Raw genomic sequence first — 13,953 nt, forward strand, 5'->3', positions numbered from 1 at the left:
TGTTCACACCTGAGCACATGGGTCAGGGGTGAAATCTCAGGGGTTTGTGTCCGTGGGCTGGGGGCTGCCAGCCCACGGCCCTCAGTGACCTGGGCCACCCTGTCACCCCACAGAAATTTGACTATGACAGCAGCACCGTGAGGAAGAAGTTCTTCAGGGAGGCCCTGCTGCAGATCACCATCCCCTTCCTGCTGAAAAAGCTGGCACCCACCTGCAAGGGGGTAAGAGGGGAAAGTTTGGGGTGCGGGGAAGGACTGTCCACCCCCGTGGAGGGGCTGGAGCATCCATCCCCCAGCCTGCTGGGCTGAGCTGCCTCTCCCCCTGGCAGGAATTAGCCAAGTTCCAGGAGCTGATCTTCGAGGACTTTGCCAGCTTCATCCTGGTGGAGAACACCTACGAAGAGGTGGTGCTGCAGTCCGTGATGAAAGACATCATGCAAGGTAGGGGCTGTGGCACCTGTGAGGACAGGGTGACCCTCTGTAGGGTCCTGTGGCACCTCTGTGAGTACGGGGTGACCCTCTGCAGGGTGCTGGGGACTCTACAAGGAGGGATGACCCCGTGCAGGGTGTTGTTGGGGACTCTGTAAGAAGAAATAACCCTGTGCAGGGTGCTGAGGACTCTGTAAGGAGGGGTGACCCCATGCAGGGCGTTTTTGGGGCCTCTCTAAGGAGGGATGACCCCGTGCAGGGTGCTGGGGCTGCCCCAGAAGCAGCTTTCCCAGCTGGCTTCCCCCTGGCAGGGCTGAGCAGTGGCTGGGATGCTGAGCAGTGACTGGGATGCTGTGCAGTGGGTGGGATGCTGTGCAGTGGCTGGGATGCTGAGCGGTGGCTGGGATGCTGAGCAGTGGCTGGGATGCTGTGCAGTGGCTGGGATGCTGTGCAGTGGGTGGGATGCTGTGCAGTGGCTGGGATGCTGAGCGGTGGCTGGGATGCTGAGCAGTGGCTGGGATGCTGAGGGGTGGCTGGGATGCTGAGTGGTGGCTGGGATGCTGTGCGGTGGCTGGGATGCTGTGCGGTGGGTGGGATGCTGAGTGGTGGCTGGGATGCTGTGCGGTGGCTGGGATGCTGAGTGGTGGCTGGGATGCTGTGCAGTGGGTGAGATGCTGTGCGGTGGCTGGGATGCTGTGCAGTGGGTGGGATGCTGTGCGGTGGCTGGGATGCTGTGCGGTGGGTGGGATGCTGAGCGGTGGCTGGGATGCTGTGCAGTGGCTGGGATGCTGAGCAGTGGCTGGGATGCTGTGCAGTGGCTGGGATGCTGTGCAGTGGGTGGGTTGCTGTGCAGTGGCTGGGATGCTGTGCGGTGGCTGGGATGCTGTGCAGTGGGTGGGATGCTGTGCGGTGGGTGGGATGCTGTGCAGTGGCTGGGATGCTGTGCGGTGGCTGGGATGCTGTGCAGTGGGTGAGATGCTGTGCAGTGGGTGGGATGCTGTGCAGTGGCTGGGATGCTGTGCAGTGGCTGAGATGCTGTGCAGTGGCTGGGATGCTGTGCAGTGGGTGAGATGCTGTGCAGTGGCTGGGATGCTGTGCAGTGGGTGGGATGCTGTGCGGTGGCTGGGATGCTGTGCAGTGGCTGGGATGCTGTGCAGTGGCTGGGATGCTGTGCAGTGGGTGGGATGCTGTGCGGTGGCTGGGATGCTGTGCGGTGGCTGGGATGCTGTGCAGTGGCTGGGATGCTGTGCGGTGGCTGGGATGCTGTGCGGTGGCTGGGATGCTGTGCGGTGGGTGGGATGCTGTGCAGTGGCTGGGATGCTGTGCGGTGGCTGGGATGCTGAGCAGTGGCTGGGATGCTGTGCAGTGGCTGGGATGCTGTGCGGTGGCTGGGATGCTGTGCAGTGGCTGGGATGCTGTGCAGTGGCTGGGATGCTGTGCAGTGGCTGGGATGCTGAGCGGTGTCTGGGATGCTGTGCAGTGGCTGGGATGCTGTGCAGTGGCTGGGATGCTGTGCAGTGGGTGGGATGCTGTGCGGTGGCTGGGATGCTGTGCAGTGGCTGGGATGCTGTGCAGTGGCTGGGATGCTGAGCAGTGGCTGGGATGCTGTGCAGTGGGTGGGATGCTGTGCAGTGGCTGGGATGCTGTGCGGTGGCTGGGATGCTGTGCAGTGGCTGGGATGCTGTGCGGTGGGTGGGATGCTGTGCAGTGGCTGGGATGCTGTGCGGTGGCTGGGATGCTGAGCAGTGGCTGGGATGCTGTGCAGTGGCTGGGATGCTGTGCGGTGGCTGGGATGCTGTGCGGTGGCTGGGATGCTGAGCGGTGGGTGGGATGCTGTGCAGTGGCTGGGATGCTGTGCGGTGGCTGGGATGCTGTGCGGTGGCTGGGATGCTGTGCAGTGGCTGGGATGCTGTGCAGTGGGTGGGATGCTGTGCAGTGGGTGAGATGCTGTGCGGTGGCTGGGATGCTGTGCAGTGGCTGGGATGCTGTGCGGTGGCTGGGATGCTGTGCAGTGGCTGGGATGCTGAGCGGTGTCTGGGATGCTGTGCGGTGGCTGGGATGCTGTGCAGTGGCTGGGATGCTGTGCGGTGGCTGGGATGCTGTGCGGTGGCTGGGATGCTGTGCAGTGGCTGGGATGCCGAGCGGTGGCTGGGATGCTGTGCAGTGGCTGGGATGCTGAGCGGTGGGTGGGATGCTGTGCAGTGGCTGGGATGCTGTGCAGTGGCTGGGATGCTGTGCGGTGGCTGGGATGCTGTGCAGTGGGTGGGATGCTGTGCAGTGGCTGGGATGCTGAGCGGTGGCTGGGATGCTGTGCAGTGGGTGGGATGCTGTGCAGTGGCTGGGATGCTGTGCAGTGGGTGAGATGCTGTGCAGTGGCTGGGATGCTGTGCGGTGGGTGGGATGCTGTGCGGTGGCTGGGATGCTGTGCGGTGGGTGGGATGCTGTGCAGTGGGTGGGATGCTGTGCAGTGGCTGGGATGCTGAGTGGTGGCTGGGATGCTGTGCGGTGGGTGGGATGCTGTGCAGTGGGTGGGATGCTGAGCAGTGGCTGAGATGCTGAGGGGTGGCTGGGATGCTGAGTGGTGGCTGGGATGCTGTGCGGTGGCTGGGATGCTGTGCGGTGGGTGGGATGCTGAGTGGTGGCTGGGATGCTGTGCGGTGGCTGGGATGCTGTGCGGTGGCTGGGATGCTGTGCAGTGGCTGGGATGCTGTGCAGTGGCTGGGATGCTGTGCGGTGGCTGGGATGCTGTGCGGTGGGTGGGATGCTGAGTGGTGGCTGGGATGCTGTGCGGTGGCTGGGATGCTGAGTGGTGGCTGGGATGCTGTGCGGTGGGTGGGATGCTGTGCAGTGGGTGGGATGCTGTGCAGTGGCTGGGATGCTGAGCAGTGGCTGGGATGCTGTGCAGTGGCTGGGATGCTGTGCAGTGGGTGGGTTGCTGTGCAGTGGCTGGGATGCTGTGCGGTGGCTGGGATGCTGTGCAGTGGGTGGGATGCTGTGCGGTGGCTGGGATGCTGTGCAGTGGCTGGGATGCTGTGCGGTGGGTGGGATGCTGTGCAGTGGCTGGGATGCTGTGCGGTGGCTGGGATGCTGAGCAGTGGCTGGGATGCTGTGCAGTGGCTGGGATGCTGTGCGGTGGCTGGGATGCTGTGCGGTGGGTGGGATGCTGTGCAGTGGGTGAGATGCTGTGCAGTGGGTGGGATGCTGTGCAGTGGCTGGGATGCTGTGCAGTGGCTGAGATGCTGTGCAGTGGCTGGGATGCTGTGCAGTGGGTGAGATGCTGTGCAGTGGGTGGGATGCTGTGCAGTGGCTGGGATGCTGTGCAGTGGCTGAGATGCTGTGCAGTGGCTGGGATGCTGTGCAGTGGGTGAGATGCTGTGCAGTGGCTGGGATGCTGAGCAGTGGCTGGGATGCTGAGCGGTGGCTGGGATGCTGTGCAGTGGCTGGGATGCTGTGCGGTGGCTGGGATGCTGTGCAGTGGCTGGGATGCTGTGCAGTGGCTGGGATGCTGTGCAGTGGGTGGGATGCTGTGCAGTGGCTGGGATGCTGTGCGGTGGCTGGGATGCTGTGCAGTGGCTGGGATGCTGTGCGGTGGGTGGGATGCTGTGCGGTGGCTGGGATGCTGTGCGGTGGCTGGGATGCTGTGCGGTGGCTGGGATGCTGTGCGGTGGCTGGGATGCTGTGCAGTGGGTGGGATGCTGTGCAGTGGCTGGGATGCTGAGCGGTGTCTGGGATGCTGTGCAGTGGCTGGGATGCTGTGCAGTGGCTGGGATGCTGTGCAGTGGCTGGGATGCTGAGCGGTGGGTGGGATGCTGTGCAGTGGGTGGGATGCTGTGCAGTGGCTGGGATGCTGTGCGGTGGGTGGGATGCTGTGCAGTGGCTGGGATGCTGTGCGGTGGCTGGGATGCTGAGCAGTGGCTGGGATGCTGTGCAGTGGCTGGGATGCTGTGCGGTGGCTGGGATGCTGAGCGGTGGGTGGGATGCTGTGCAGTGGCTGGGATGCTGTGCAGTGGCTGGGATGCTGTGCGGTGGCTGGGATGCTGTGCAGTGGCTGGGATGCTGTGCAGTGGCTGGGATGCTGTGCAGTGGGTGGGATGCTGTGCAGTGGGTGAGATGCTGTGCGGTGGCTGGGATGCTGTGCAGTGGCTGGGATGCTGTGCGGTGGCTGGGATGCTGTGCAGTGGCTGGGATGCTGAGCGGTGTCTGGGATGCTGTGCGGTGGCTGGGATGCTGTGCAGTGGCTGGGATGCTGTGCGGTGGCTGGGATGCTGTGCGGTGGCTGGGATGCTGTGCAGTGGCTGGGATGCCGAGCGGTGGCTGGGATGCTGTGCAGTGGCTGGGATGCTGAGCGGTGGCTGGGATGCTGTGCAGTGGCTGGGATGCTGTGCAGTGGCTGGGATGCTGTGCGGTGGCTGGGATGCTGTGCAGTGGGTGGGATGCTGTGCAGTGGCTGGGATGCTGAGCGGTGGCTGGGATGCTGTGCAGTGGGTGGGATGCTGTGCAGTGGCTGGGATGCTGTGCAGTGGGTGAGATGCTGTGCAGTGGCTGGGATGCTGTGCGGTGGGTGGGATGCTGTGCGGTGGCTGGGATGCTGTGCGGTGGCTGGGATGCTGTGCGGTGGGTGGGATGCTGTGCAGTGGCTGGGATGCTGAGCAGTGGCTGGGATGCTGTGCAGTGGGTGGGATGCTGTGCAGTGGCTGGGATGCTGTGCAGTGGGTGAGATGCTGTGCAGTGGCTGGGATGCTGTGCGGTGGGTGGGATGCTGTGCAGTGGCTGGGATGCTGAGCGGTGGCTGGGATGCTGTGCGGTGGCTGGGATGCTGTTCAGTGGCTGGGATGCTGTGCAGTGGGTGGGATGCTGTGCAGTGGCTGGGATGCTGTGCAGTGGCTGGGATGCTGTGCAGTGGCTGGGATGCTGTGCAGTGGGTGAGATGCTGTGCAGTGGGTGAGATGCTGTGCGGTGGCTGGGATGCTGACCCCTCTCCCTTCACCCCGGGGTGGGTGGCTGGGTGAGGTGCCCCAGCCCAGCGGTGCCCCCTGACCCTCCCCTCCCTGTCCCCAGCGGTGAAGGAGGCGGCCGTGCAGCGCAAGCACAACCTGTACCGGGACAGCATGGTGATGCACAACAGCGATCCCAACCTGCACCTGCTGGGCGAGGGCCTGCCCATCGACTGGAGCGAGGAGTACAGCGGGCAGCCCGAGGCCGAGCCGGCGGCCGAGCGGCGCCGCAGGGCCAAGCAGGTGGTGTCGGTCATCCAGGACGACGAGGGCGCGCTGCCCTACGGGGCCGAGGCGCTGCTGCCGCCCCGCTCCCCCGAGCCCCCGGAGGCGGGGGAGGCGCAGCCCGGGGCGGCCCCGAGCCCCCCGGACGCGGTGAAGGAGATCCGGGAGGCGCTGGCCCAGCACAGCCTCGGGGACGGCACCGAGGAGCGGCTGATGAACGGCACCGACACCGGCACCGGCGGCGAGGAGGGGCCGCTGGCCGCAGGGGCTGCCCGGGGGGATGTCACACAGCCGGGGCCAGCCCGGGACGGGGGACACGGCGCGGCATCGCCGGCACCTGCCGCCGAGATCGCAGCAGGGACTGGGAGAGAACGTGTCACACCAGCGTCGTCACCTGTCCCTGGAGCCGAGGTCCCGTCAGGAGGTGGCACACGCCGCGCTGCCCCAGCACCGCCCGTGCCAGGAGCAGAGGTGTCAGCAGAGGGGCAGTGTGCCACACCAGCACTGTCACCTGTTGGAGCTGATGTCCCGTCAGGGGCTGGGAGAGAACATCCTGCACCAGCATCACCTGTGCCCAGAGCTGATGTCCCCTCAGAGGCTGAGGTGCCACATGCCACACCAAGATCATCCGTGCCAGCGTCCCCCGTGTCTGGAGCTGATGTCCCCTCAGGGGCTGAAGTGCCACATGTCACACCGAGATCATCCGTGCCAGCGTCCCCCGTGCCCGGAGCTGAGCCCCCATCAGCGTCCAGCGTGCCCCATGTCACAGCAGCACCACCCGGAGGCCAGAGCCCATCCGCAGCGTGTCCCCAGAGCAGTGACAAGGAGCCAGGCGAGCACGGGGAGCCCAGGGGCAGCGCAGAGAGCGGTGAGGGGGTGCAGACTGAGTTCTAGCCCCAGCCCCTGCCATGGACTGGCCCCGGGGACACCGGGGCTGGGGGAGGGGGAGAGGAGCCCCCGGGATGGAGAGCAGCACCACGGGAGAGGGAGGGGACGGGGACACCGAGACCTTACTGCCTGACGGGGGCTGCCCACAGCCACAGCCCCGGCTGGCTCGGACTGGGGGTGGCCCCAGCCGGGCACGGGGCATCCCCTGCGCTCTGCTCTGTCCTTCTTCTGCCTTCTTTTCTTTTCTACTGAGGAGATGCTTTACTGAAGAGCTTTATCTGCCCCCCAACACCAGTGCCTGGGGCTGCTGGGGGGGGCTGGCACTGGCCCTGCTGAGGGTGGGTGCAGGGGACACTCCTGGCTGTCCCCGGGGTGGTCCCTGCCCCAGTCTGGGGCATTTCCTAGGAACCTGCCCACTGCCATGCCACCCAGGGGTGTCCCTGGGACCCTGCCCACTGCCATGCCACCCGGGGGGTTCCTGGGAGCACCAGTGGGAGCAGGGGCTGCAGGGGATGATGGAAAACAGGATGGGAAACGGGACATAACAGGGACAGCAACGCTGGGGGGGCTTCAGCCACTGCCGAGGGGAGAGCACTGGGACAGGCATGGACTGCTGGTGCCCAAGCCAGGCTCACAGCATCCCAGGCTGGACTGCTGGTGCCCAAGCCAGGCTCACAGCACCCAGAGCCCAGCCCCAGCCCTCCTCACCCCAGGGTCTTCCAGGAACTATTTTAAGTTCAGTTAAATCTCCGGGGGAAGGTGGCACTCACGCCGTGTCCCAGCTGTGCCTGGCAGGATGGGATAATTCCAAGCTCAGCTCGCTGTGCAGTGGAGAGATCCCAGCCCCTGCCCTCCAGCTCTCCATGGATGGTTTCTCCAGCTCTCAGATTTTGCCACCTGGCTGAGCAAAGAGCAGGGGTTTGCTGACCCCCCCACAGGGCTGGGGACAGGACTGCTGCAGCCCCCACACAGTGATGCCAAAAGCCCTGGAGGTGCTGGGGGCCTGCAGGACTCCTGGCTGTGACACCCGAGCAGGGACCAGCGCCCCAACACCCACCTGTGCTTAGGTGCCACCGTTCCTGCCTCAGAAGGGGGGTGCCCAGCCTAACCCACTCCAGGGGGCCCCCAAAGTGCCTTGGGAGGCCCCCCTCAAAGTGCCTTTCTCTGTGAACTTCAAACCTGTCTCTTCCAGGATATTTTATTAAGAAAGTTATACAAATGTTTAAAGATATGCTTATAATAATTAATAAAATGGAAAAGCTTTATTTAAAGCCAGAGGAGACTCTCCTTATTCCTGAACCACCTCCCTGGGTAGGGCTGGGGATCCCCAGTCCCACTGTGACCCGGGAGTGTCACATCCTGAGCCCACCCAGCAGTGACACAAGCCAGGAGTGGAGCTGAGATGACTTTATTCAAAGGGGTGTCCTGAGGAAGCAGCAAGAGGCACCTGGAGCAGCATTTCCCCCTGGCACAGCCACACGGGAGGCTCAGGGGTGCTCCAGCCCCATCCCTGAAGCACAGGAGAGGGGTGGGGGTGGCAGGACCCCCCCAGTGTCCCCAAAGGCACTGTGTGAAGAAGGGCTTGATGCAGGGCAGGAGGGCACAGGGGTCCCTGTCCCCAGCTTGTCCCCTCCCCCGGCAAGTCCCCGGATCGTTCCGTTCCAGCCAGGATGAAAAGCAGGGAGGGGGAGGAAATGCCAGCACGCCCCTGTGCTGCCATCACCCGGACAAAGGTCCCTGAGAGCCGGGGGACAGCCACCAGCCGAGGCCACTGCCGGCCATGGGGCCAGCCCCGAGGGCCCCCAGCAAGTCCTTGGGGTTCTGCGTCCTACAGAGCACGGGGACAACGACAGACGCAGCAGAAGTGACAGCAGCGATTCCAGACGAAGGAGCAGGAGGTGGGACAGGAGTGCCACCACCCAGGGGGGCTCTAGCCCCGGCCCAGCAGGGGGTACACCATGAAATAGCCCAGCGTGGAGCCCACGATGGCCCCCAGGAAGATCCAGGCGTTGTAGGACATGACAGCCAACATCACCATATAGCCCAGCACCACCTGCACCACATGGAACAGCGTCTGGCCCACGTGGAACCAAAACCACCTGGGGAAGGAGATGGGAAAGGCCATCAGTGAAGGGCTGGAACTGCCTCCCACCAGGAGCCTGGAGTGGCCAGAGGGTGGTCTGGGGAGCAAGGAGGGAGTGGGGGCTGCAAACAGCAGCTCAGGGGGAAATCCTGCTCCAGAATCAACGAGGCTGGCAGTCAGAACAGCCTCAGCAATGATCTGGGATTAAATACAAGAGGAAGAATCCAAGGCTTGGCTCCAAAGGAAGGACCTGCCAGGGCCAGGCCTGTAGGCACTGAGCTGCTGCTTGTGCCCATCCGCAGACCAGCAGGACCCTCCTGCACCCACAGTGGCCCCTGGAGGGGACATGAGCCTCCAGCCACCACCCTGGACATCTCCCAGAGGACCTGCAGAGGCTGGGCTGTCCCTGAGCCACCTCCCCAGGCTGCACACACTCCCCTCTCCTGGGAGACAACAGCCTTCTTCCCTCTGTGCTGAGCCCCCCTGTAGGTGCCAGGTGTACGCCAGGGGTGTCCCTGTGGTGTCCCCGCGGTACCTGCCCTGTGCAGGGTCACTGTCCCCCTCCTGTGGCTGGGTCAGGGCCTCCTGGCTGAGGCTGCAGGGCAGAGCCAGCAGCGCCCGCCGCAGCAGCACGGCTTTGCCCATCTTCACGGCCTCATAGAGCACGGACAGCAGCAGGATCACCAGCACCGAGAGCACCATCCCTGCGGGAGAGACATCCCCACACTGCCCACCCACGGGACCGGCAGTGGGGTGACAGGGGCACGGCAGGGCCCGGCACGGGGCGTGTGGGAATGTCCACGGGGTGTCTGGGAGTGTCCATGGGGTGTCTGGGAATGTCCACGGGGTGTGTGGGAATGTCCACGGGGTGTGTGGGAATGTCCATGGGGTGCCCGAGAATGTCCAAGGGTGTCTGGGAATGCCCACGGGGTGTCTGGGAATGTCCATGGGGTTTTTGGGATGTCCACGGAGTGTGTGAGAATGCCCACGGAGCATGTGGGAATGTCCATGGGGTGTCTGGCAATGCCCACGGGGTGTCTGGGAATGTCCAGGGGGTTTTTGGGATGTCCATGGGGTGTCTGGGAATGTCCAGGGGCATCTGGGAATGCCCACGGGGCATGTGGGAATGTCCAAAGGTCTCTGGGAATGCCTAGCGGTGTCTGGGAATGCCCACGGGGTGTCTGGCAATGTCCAGGGGTGTCTGGCAATGTCCATGGGGTCTCTGGGAATGCCCACGGGGTGTCTGGGAATGCCCACGGGGTGTCTGGGAATGCCCATGGGGCTCAGGGCTCCTGGCACTGGGGTTGGGCAGTGGGGTTGTTAAATGTCAGGAAATGGTGGATTTAGCTTTTTAATTCACAGAATCACAGAATTAGGGTGGAAAAGCCCTTTGAGTCCAACCTGTGACCTCACACCAACCACCCAACACCACCTTGTCACCCCGACCATGGCACTGAATGTCCCATCCAGCCCTTCCTTAAACACCTCCAAGGACAGTGACTCCACCACCTCCCTGGGCAGCCCCTTCCCTTTCTGTGAAGAATTTTTTTCCTAATGTCCAGCTTAAACTACTCCTGGCTCAGCTTAAGGCTGTGTCCTCTTGTCCTAGAGAGCTGCTGTGAAACAAACACACAGCTTTGCATTGACTCCACAGAAAACGTGGGAGTTTAAACATGACATTGGGAGAATAACCAAAACCAGAAAGAAAAGTGTGAAAGTGGGAAGCTGAGGCCTCCCTGGGTGATCTGGGGGGCTGGCAGGCTGAGGGGGTGCTTCCCACAGCTCCCTGTTTGCTGCTCTTGGCTTTGGGGGATCAAACCCTGCCTGGGGCATGCCCAGGGCACGGCACAGCTCAGCAGGGCAGGGCCTGCCAAAAACTGCTCCAGGAGCTGTGGGGGGAAGGCAGTGAGGAGCCACAGAGCTCTGCCCAGAGCTGTGCAGTGAGGGGATGGAGGGATGGATGGATGGAGGGATGGATGGATGGATGGATGGAGGGATGGATGGATGGATGGAGGGATGGAGGGATGAGGGATGGAGGGATGGAGGGATGGAGGGAGGGATGGATGGATGGAGGGATGGAGGGATGGAGGGATGGAGGGGTGGAGGGGTGGATGGAGGGATGGATGGAGGGATGGATGGAGGGATGGATGGAGGGATGGATGGATGGATGGAGGGATGGAGGGATGAGGGATGGAGGGATGGAGGGATGGAGGGAGGGATGGATGGATGGAGGGATGGAGGGATGGAGGGATGGAGGGGTGGAGGGGTGGATGGAGGGATGGATGGAGGGATGGATGGAGGGATGGATGGAGGGATGGATGATGGATGGAGGGATGGATGGAGGGATGGATGGATGTCCCAGTGCTGGCAGCCTACCTGTGGGGCTGTGGACATTCCAGAAGTCAAAGAGCAGCACCACCGTGTCCGAGAAGTAGAAGGTCATCTGGAAAAGAGGCAGGGCAGGGGCAGTGCTGGAGCCCCTCGGGGGATGGGTGCCCACACTGTCAGCAGGTCCCTGCACCCCCACCCCGGGGTGCTCATCTGGGGATTCACCAAATGGTGCAAGTTTTTTCCCCAGTCCTGAAACGGGAAGAGGAACTTGCACAGACAATCACAGTCACGCTGGCTGGGTTAACCCCTCCCGTGATCTCCAGCAGGACAATTCTCACCCCCAGCAGCAGCTCCTGTGCGTGTCTGGGCCCTGACAAAAGGCCAATTTACCCCTGGGACAAAGAGAGATGAATCTAGGACTTCATCCACGTGGATTTGAGGAGGGAAGGTCCCTGGGGGCAGGCGGAGGCTGAGGAGAAGCTGGTGGGCAGAGCCTCTTTGCCTCCCAGGGCAGAGAAACCTCCTGCACTGCCAGGACACCCAAAAACTCAACCACCGAGGCACCCAGAGCCACAAGTGTGACCACACAACGACGGGGAACAGGTCCAGGGCTGCCTCCCAAGCAATGCCAACACTGCCAGGACCTGCACAGGCACCACCCCTCCTCCTTCACCCCGCTGGAACAGGAGGAGCAGGAACTGCTCTTGTGTAACATCAGCTGCACAGCTCGTACCCAGCTGCCATGTCTTGCTCAAAAGGTGGAATTTTGTTGGGATTTTCATGCTCCCTTTGCTAAATCTCTCTAGGAGGTGTTTGTGGAGCTCATGGCTGCTCCTGTCCTGCGTGGATCTGTGTTTGGATCCCTGTTTGGCTGCACTTTCCTGCCTTTTCCAACTCCAGCAGAGGTGACTGACAGGACCAGGACCAGCCTCAGCCAGAAATACCATCCAATTCCCTGTGGGTGTTGAGGCCACAGCCTGGCTCCAATTACACCCCTTGGCCCTCCTTACCCAAAGCACATTAGCACATCTAATTGGCTCACCCTTTTAAGCCTCCTTTGGCCACAGATTAATGATAATTAGCCTTTAAATGAAGCTGTTTCTCCTTTATAGCCTTCACCCACAGGACTGCAGGTGGTGGAAGGAGCAGGTGACTGTTTTAGGGATGGGGACAGAAGAATCAGTGTCATTAACTTTGGAAAAGCCCTCTACGATCATGAAAGCCAAACATTAACCCAGCACTGCCAAGGCCTCCACTAAACCCTGTCCCCAAGCACCACCTCTACATGTTTTTTAACAATTCCACCCCCTCCCTGGGCAGCCTGTTCTAGAGATCCAGACAATCCCTTTGATTTCCACACGGGGTTTTTTGGGTGTGACACCGAAATAACGCTCCTTGGGCCAACAGCTCCTCTCTGACAGTGACACCACAGAGAGATTTCTTGGTGGGTGAAGGTCAAGAGGGCAAAATCCTAAAAAATCCCTGCCTTCTTCCCAACAGGGAAGAGCCAGCAGTGCCAGGGATGTGGCAGGCTCAGGGATGTTGCTCAGAGGGAGGGGATGCTGTCCTTCCCCACCTGCCCACGCAGCAGGGATTGACTGAGCAGGAGGCCAGGTGAGGCTGTGCCCAGCTCCTCCCCCGCAGGAATTCACACCAGGAGGAAAAAAAGCTGCTGGGAAACCTCCCGTGCTCAACGTGTATTTAGGGCTGTACCCGCTGCAGCTTTGGGGTTATTGTTAAAATACCAAAACCAGTGGTGCCTGCACGGAGCAGGGCCGGGCTGCAGGCCAGCCTGCTGCTCCAGGCCACCCGGGATGTGATCCCACACTGGGGATAAAGCTGCCTTGCTGCAGCACCCCGACCCCAGAGCAGCCCCACACTGGGAACACACTGAGCATTGGAGTACCCCCAGAGTGGGATCCTCCTCGGCACTGGTGTCACCCTCCAGCCCTTGCTGCTGCCAGCAAACACAGGGGGCTGGGAGCCTCGGACATCAAATAGAACCATGGAACGGGTTGGGTTGGAAGGGATCTTAAAGCTCCTCTTGTCCCATCTGGGACACCTTCCACTAGCCCAGGGTGCTCCAAGCCCCATCCAACTCCACCCTGCACACTTCCAGGGAGATTTAAAGGAGTTCTGGGAAGATTTATGGGATTCCAGAGAGGATCCTCAGGGTTCTAAGGACATTTAAGGGGTTCCAGAGTGGATTCTCAGTGTTCCAGGGATATTTAAGGGGTTCCAGAGTGGTTTCTCGGGGTTTCAGGGGGATTTAAGGGGATCCAGGGGGATTCAGGTTCCAGGGGAGATTCACAGGGTTCCAAGGGGAGATTCATGTGGTCCCAAGGCAAGATTATGGGCTTCCAGAGATATTTAAGGGGTTCCAGGGGGGATTCATGGGGTTCCATGGTGGAATCACAGGCTCCCAGGGGGATTTCCGGGGTTCCAGGCTACAATCGCAGGGTTCTGAGATGGAATCACAGGGTTCCAGGGTGGATTCCCGGGGCTCCGAGACGGAATCACGGGGTATCCAGGGGGGATTCCCGGGTCCCAGGGTGGAATCACAGGGTTCCGGGGCGGATTAACAGGCTATCCAGGGGGGATTCCGGGGTTCCAGGGTGGAATCCCGGGGGATTCCCGGGTCCCAGGAAGGTGTCCCGGTAGCGGCCGTGCCCGTCCCGGGGCTCACCTGCATGGTGGCGGTGGTGGCGGGGCGCGGCCCGTCCCTTCCCCGCCGGCGCTGTCGCTGTCCCGGCGCTGTTGTTGTCGCTGTTGTCGCTGTCCCGGCGCTGTTGTTGTCGCTGTTGTCGCTGTCCCGCTGTTGTCGCCGCCCGCTGTCGCTGTCGCGCCGTGTCGCGGCGCGGGGCTCCCCGGGAGCTGTAGTGCGGACGGGCCGGGGCGGGCCGCTGTGTGTCCCCTCCCCGTGTTCCGTGTGCGGGCTGTGCCGCCCCGGGGACACCCACTGCCGGCCTCTCGCTGTCCCTTTGTCTTTCACACCTCCCCCCGG

At 62.5% G+C, this 13,953-nt stretch overlaps 2 protein-coding genes across 2 annotated transcripts in view; one reads left to right on the forward strand and one right to left on the reverse strand.

The window, feature by feature from the left end:
• NIBAN2 (niban apoptosis regulator 2) overlaps positions 1 to 7,168 on the forward strand; it is a 33,825-nt gene extending 26,657 nt beyond the window's left edge. The window contains exons 12-14 of the mRNA XM_066332484.1: positions 114 to 221; positions 329 to 440; positions 5,487 to 7,168. Coding sequence (XP_066188581.1) covers positions 114 to 221; positions 329 to 440; positions 5,487 to 6,541 — 1,275 coding nt within the window. The 3' untranslated portion in view covers positions 6,542 to 7,168. The remainder of the gene's footprint in view (positions 1 to 113; positions 222 to 328; positions 441 to 5,486) is intronic.
• Positions 7,169 to 7,778: 610 nt separating this feature from the next.
• On the reverse strand, positions 7,779 to 13,742 carry SLC31A2 (solute carrier family 31 member 2). The gene is made up of 4 exons (XM_066332485.1): positions 13,636 to 13,742; positions 10,995 to 11,061; positions 9,154 to 9,322; positions 7,779 to 8,634 (listed from the first exon to the last, which is right to left on the reverse strand). The coding sequence occupies exons 1-4, from the start codon at positions 13,639 to 13,641 to the stop codon at positions 8,466 to 8,468; spliced, it is 411 nt and encodes a 136-aa protein (XP_066188582.1). The 5' UTR covers positions 13,642 to 13,742; the 3' UTR covers positions 7,779 to 8,465.
• Between the last annotated feature and the right edge of the window lie 211 nt (positions 13,743 to 13,953).

Source organism: Sylvia atricapilla, chromosome 19, assembly GCF_009819655.1.
Source record: "Sylvia atricapilla isolate bSylAtr1 chromosome 19, bSylAtr1.pri, whole genome shotgun sequence".
Lineage (NCBI taxonomy): Eukaryota > Metazoa > Chordata > Aves > Passeriformes > Sylviidae > Sylvia > Sylvia atricapilla.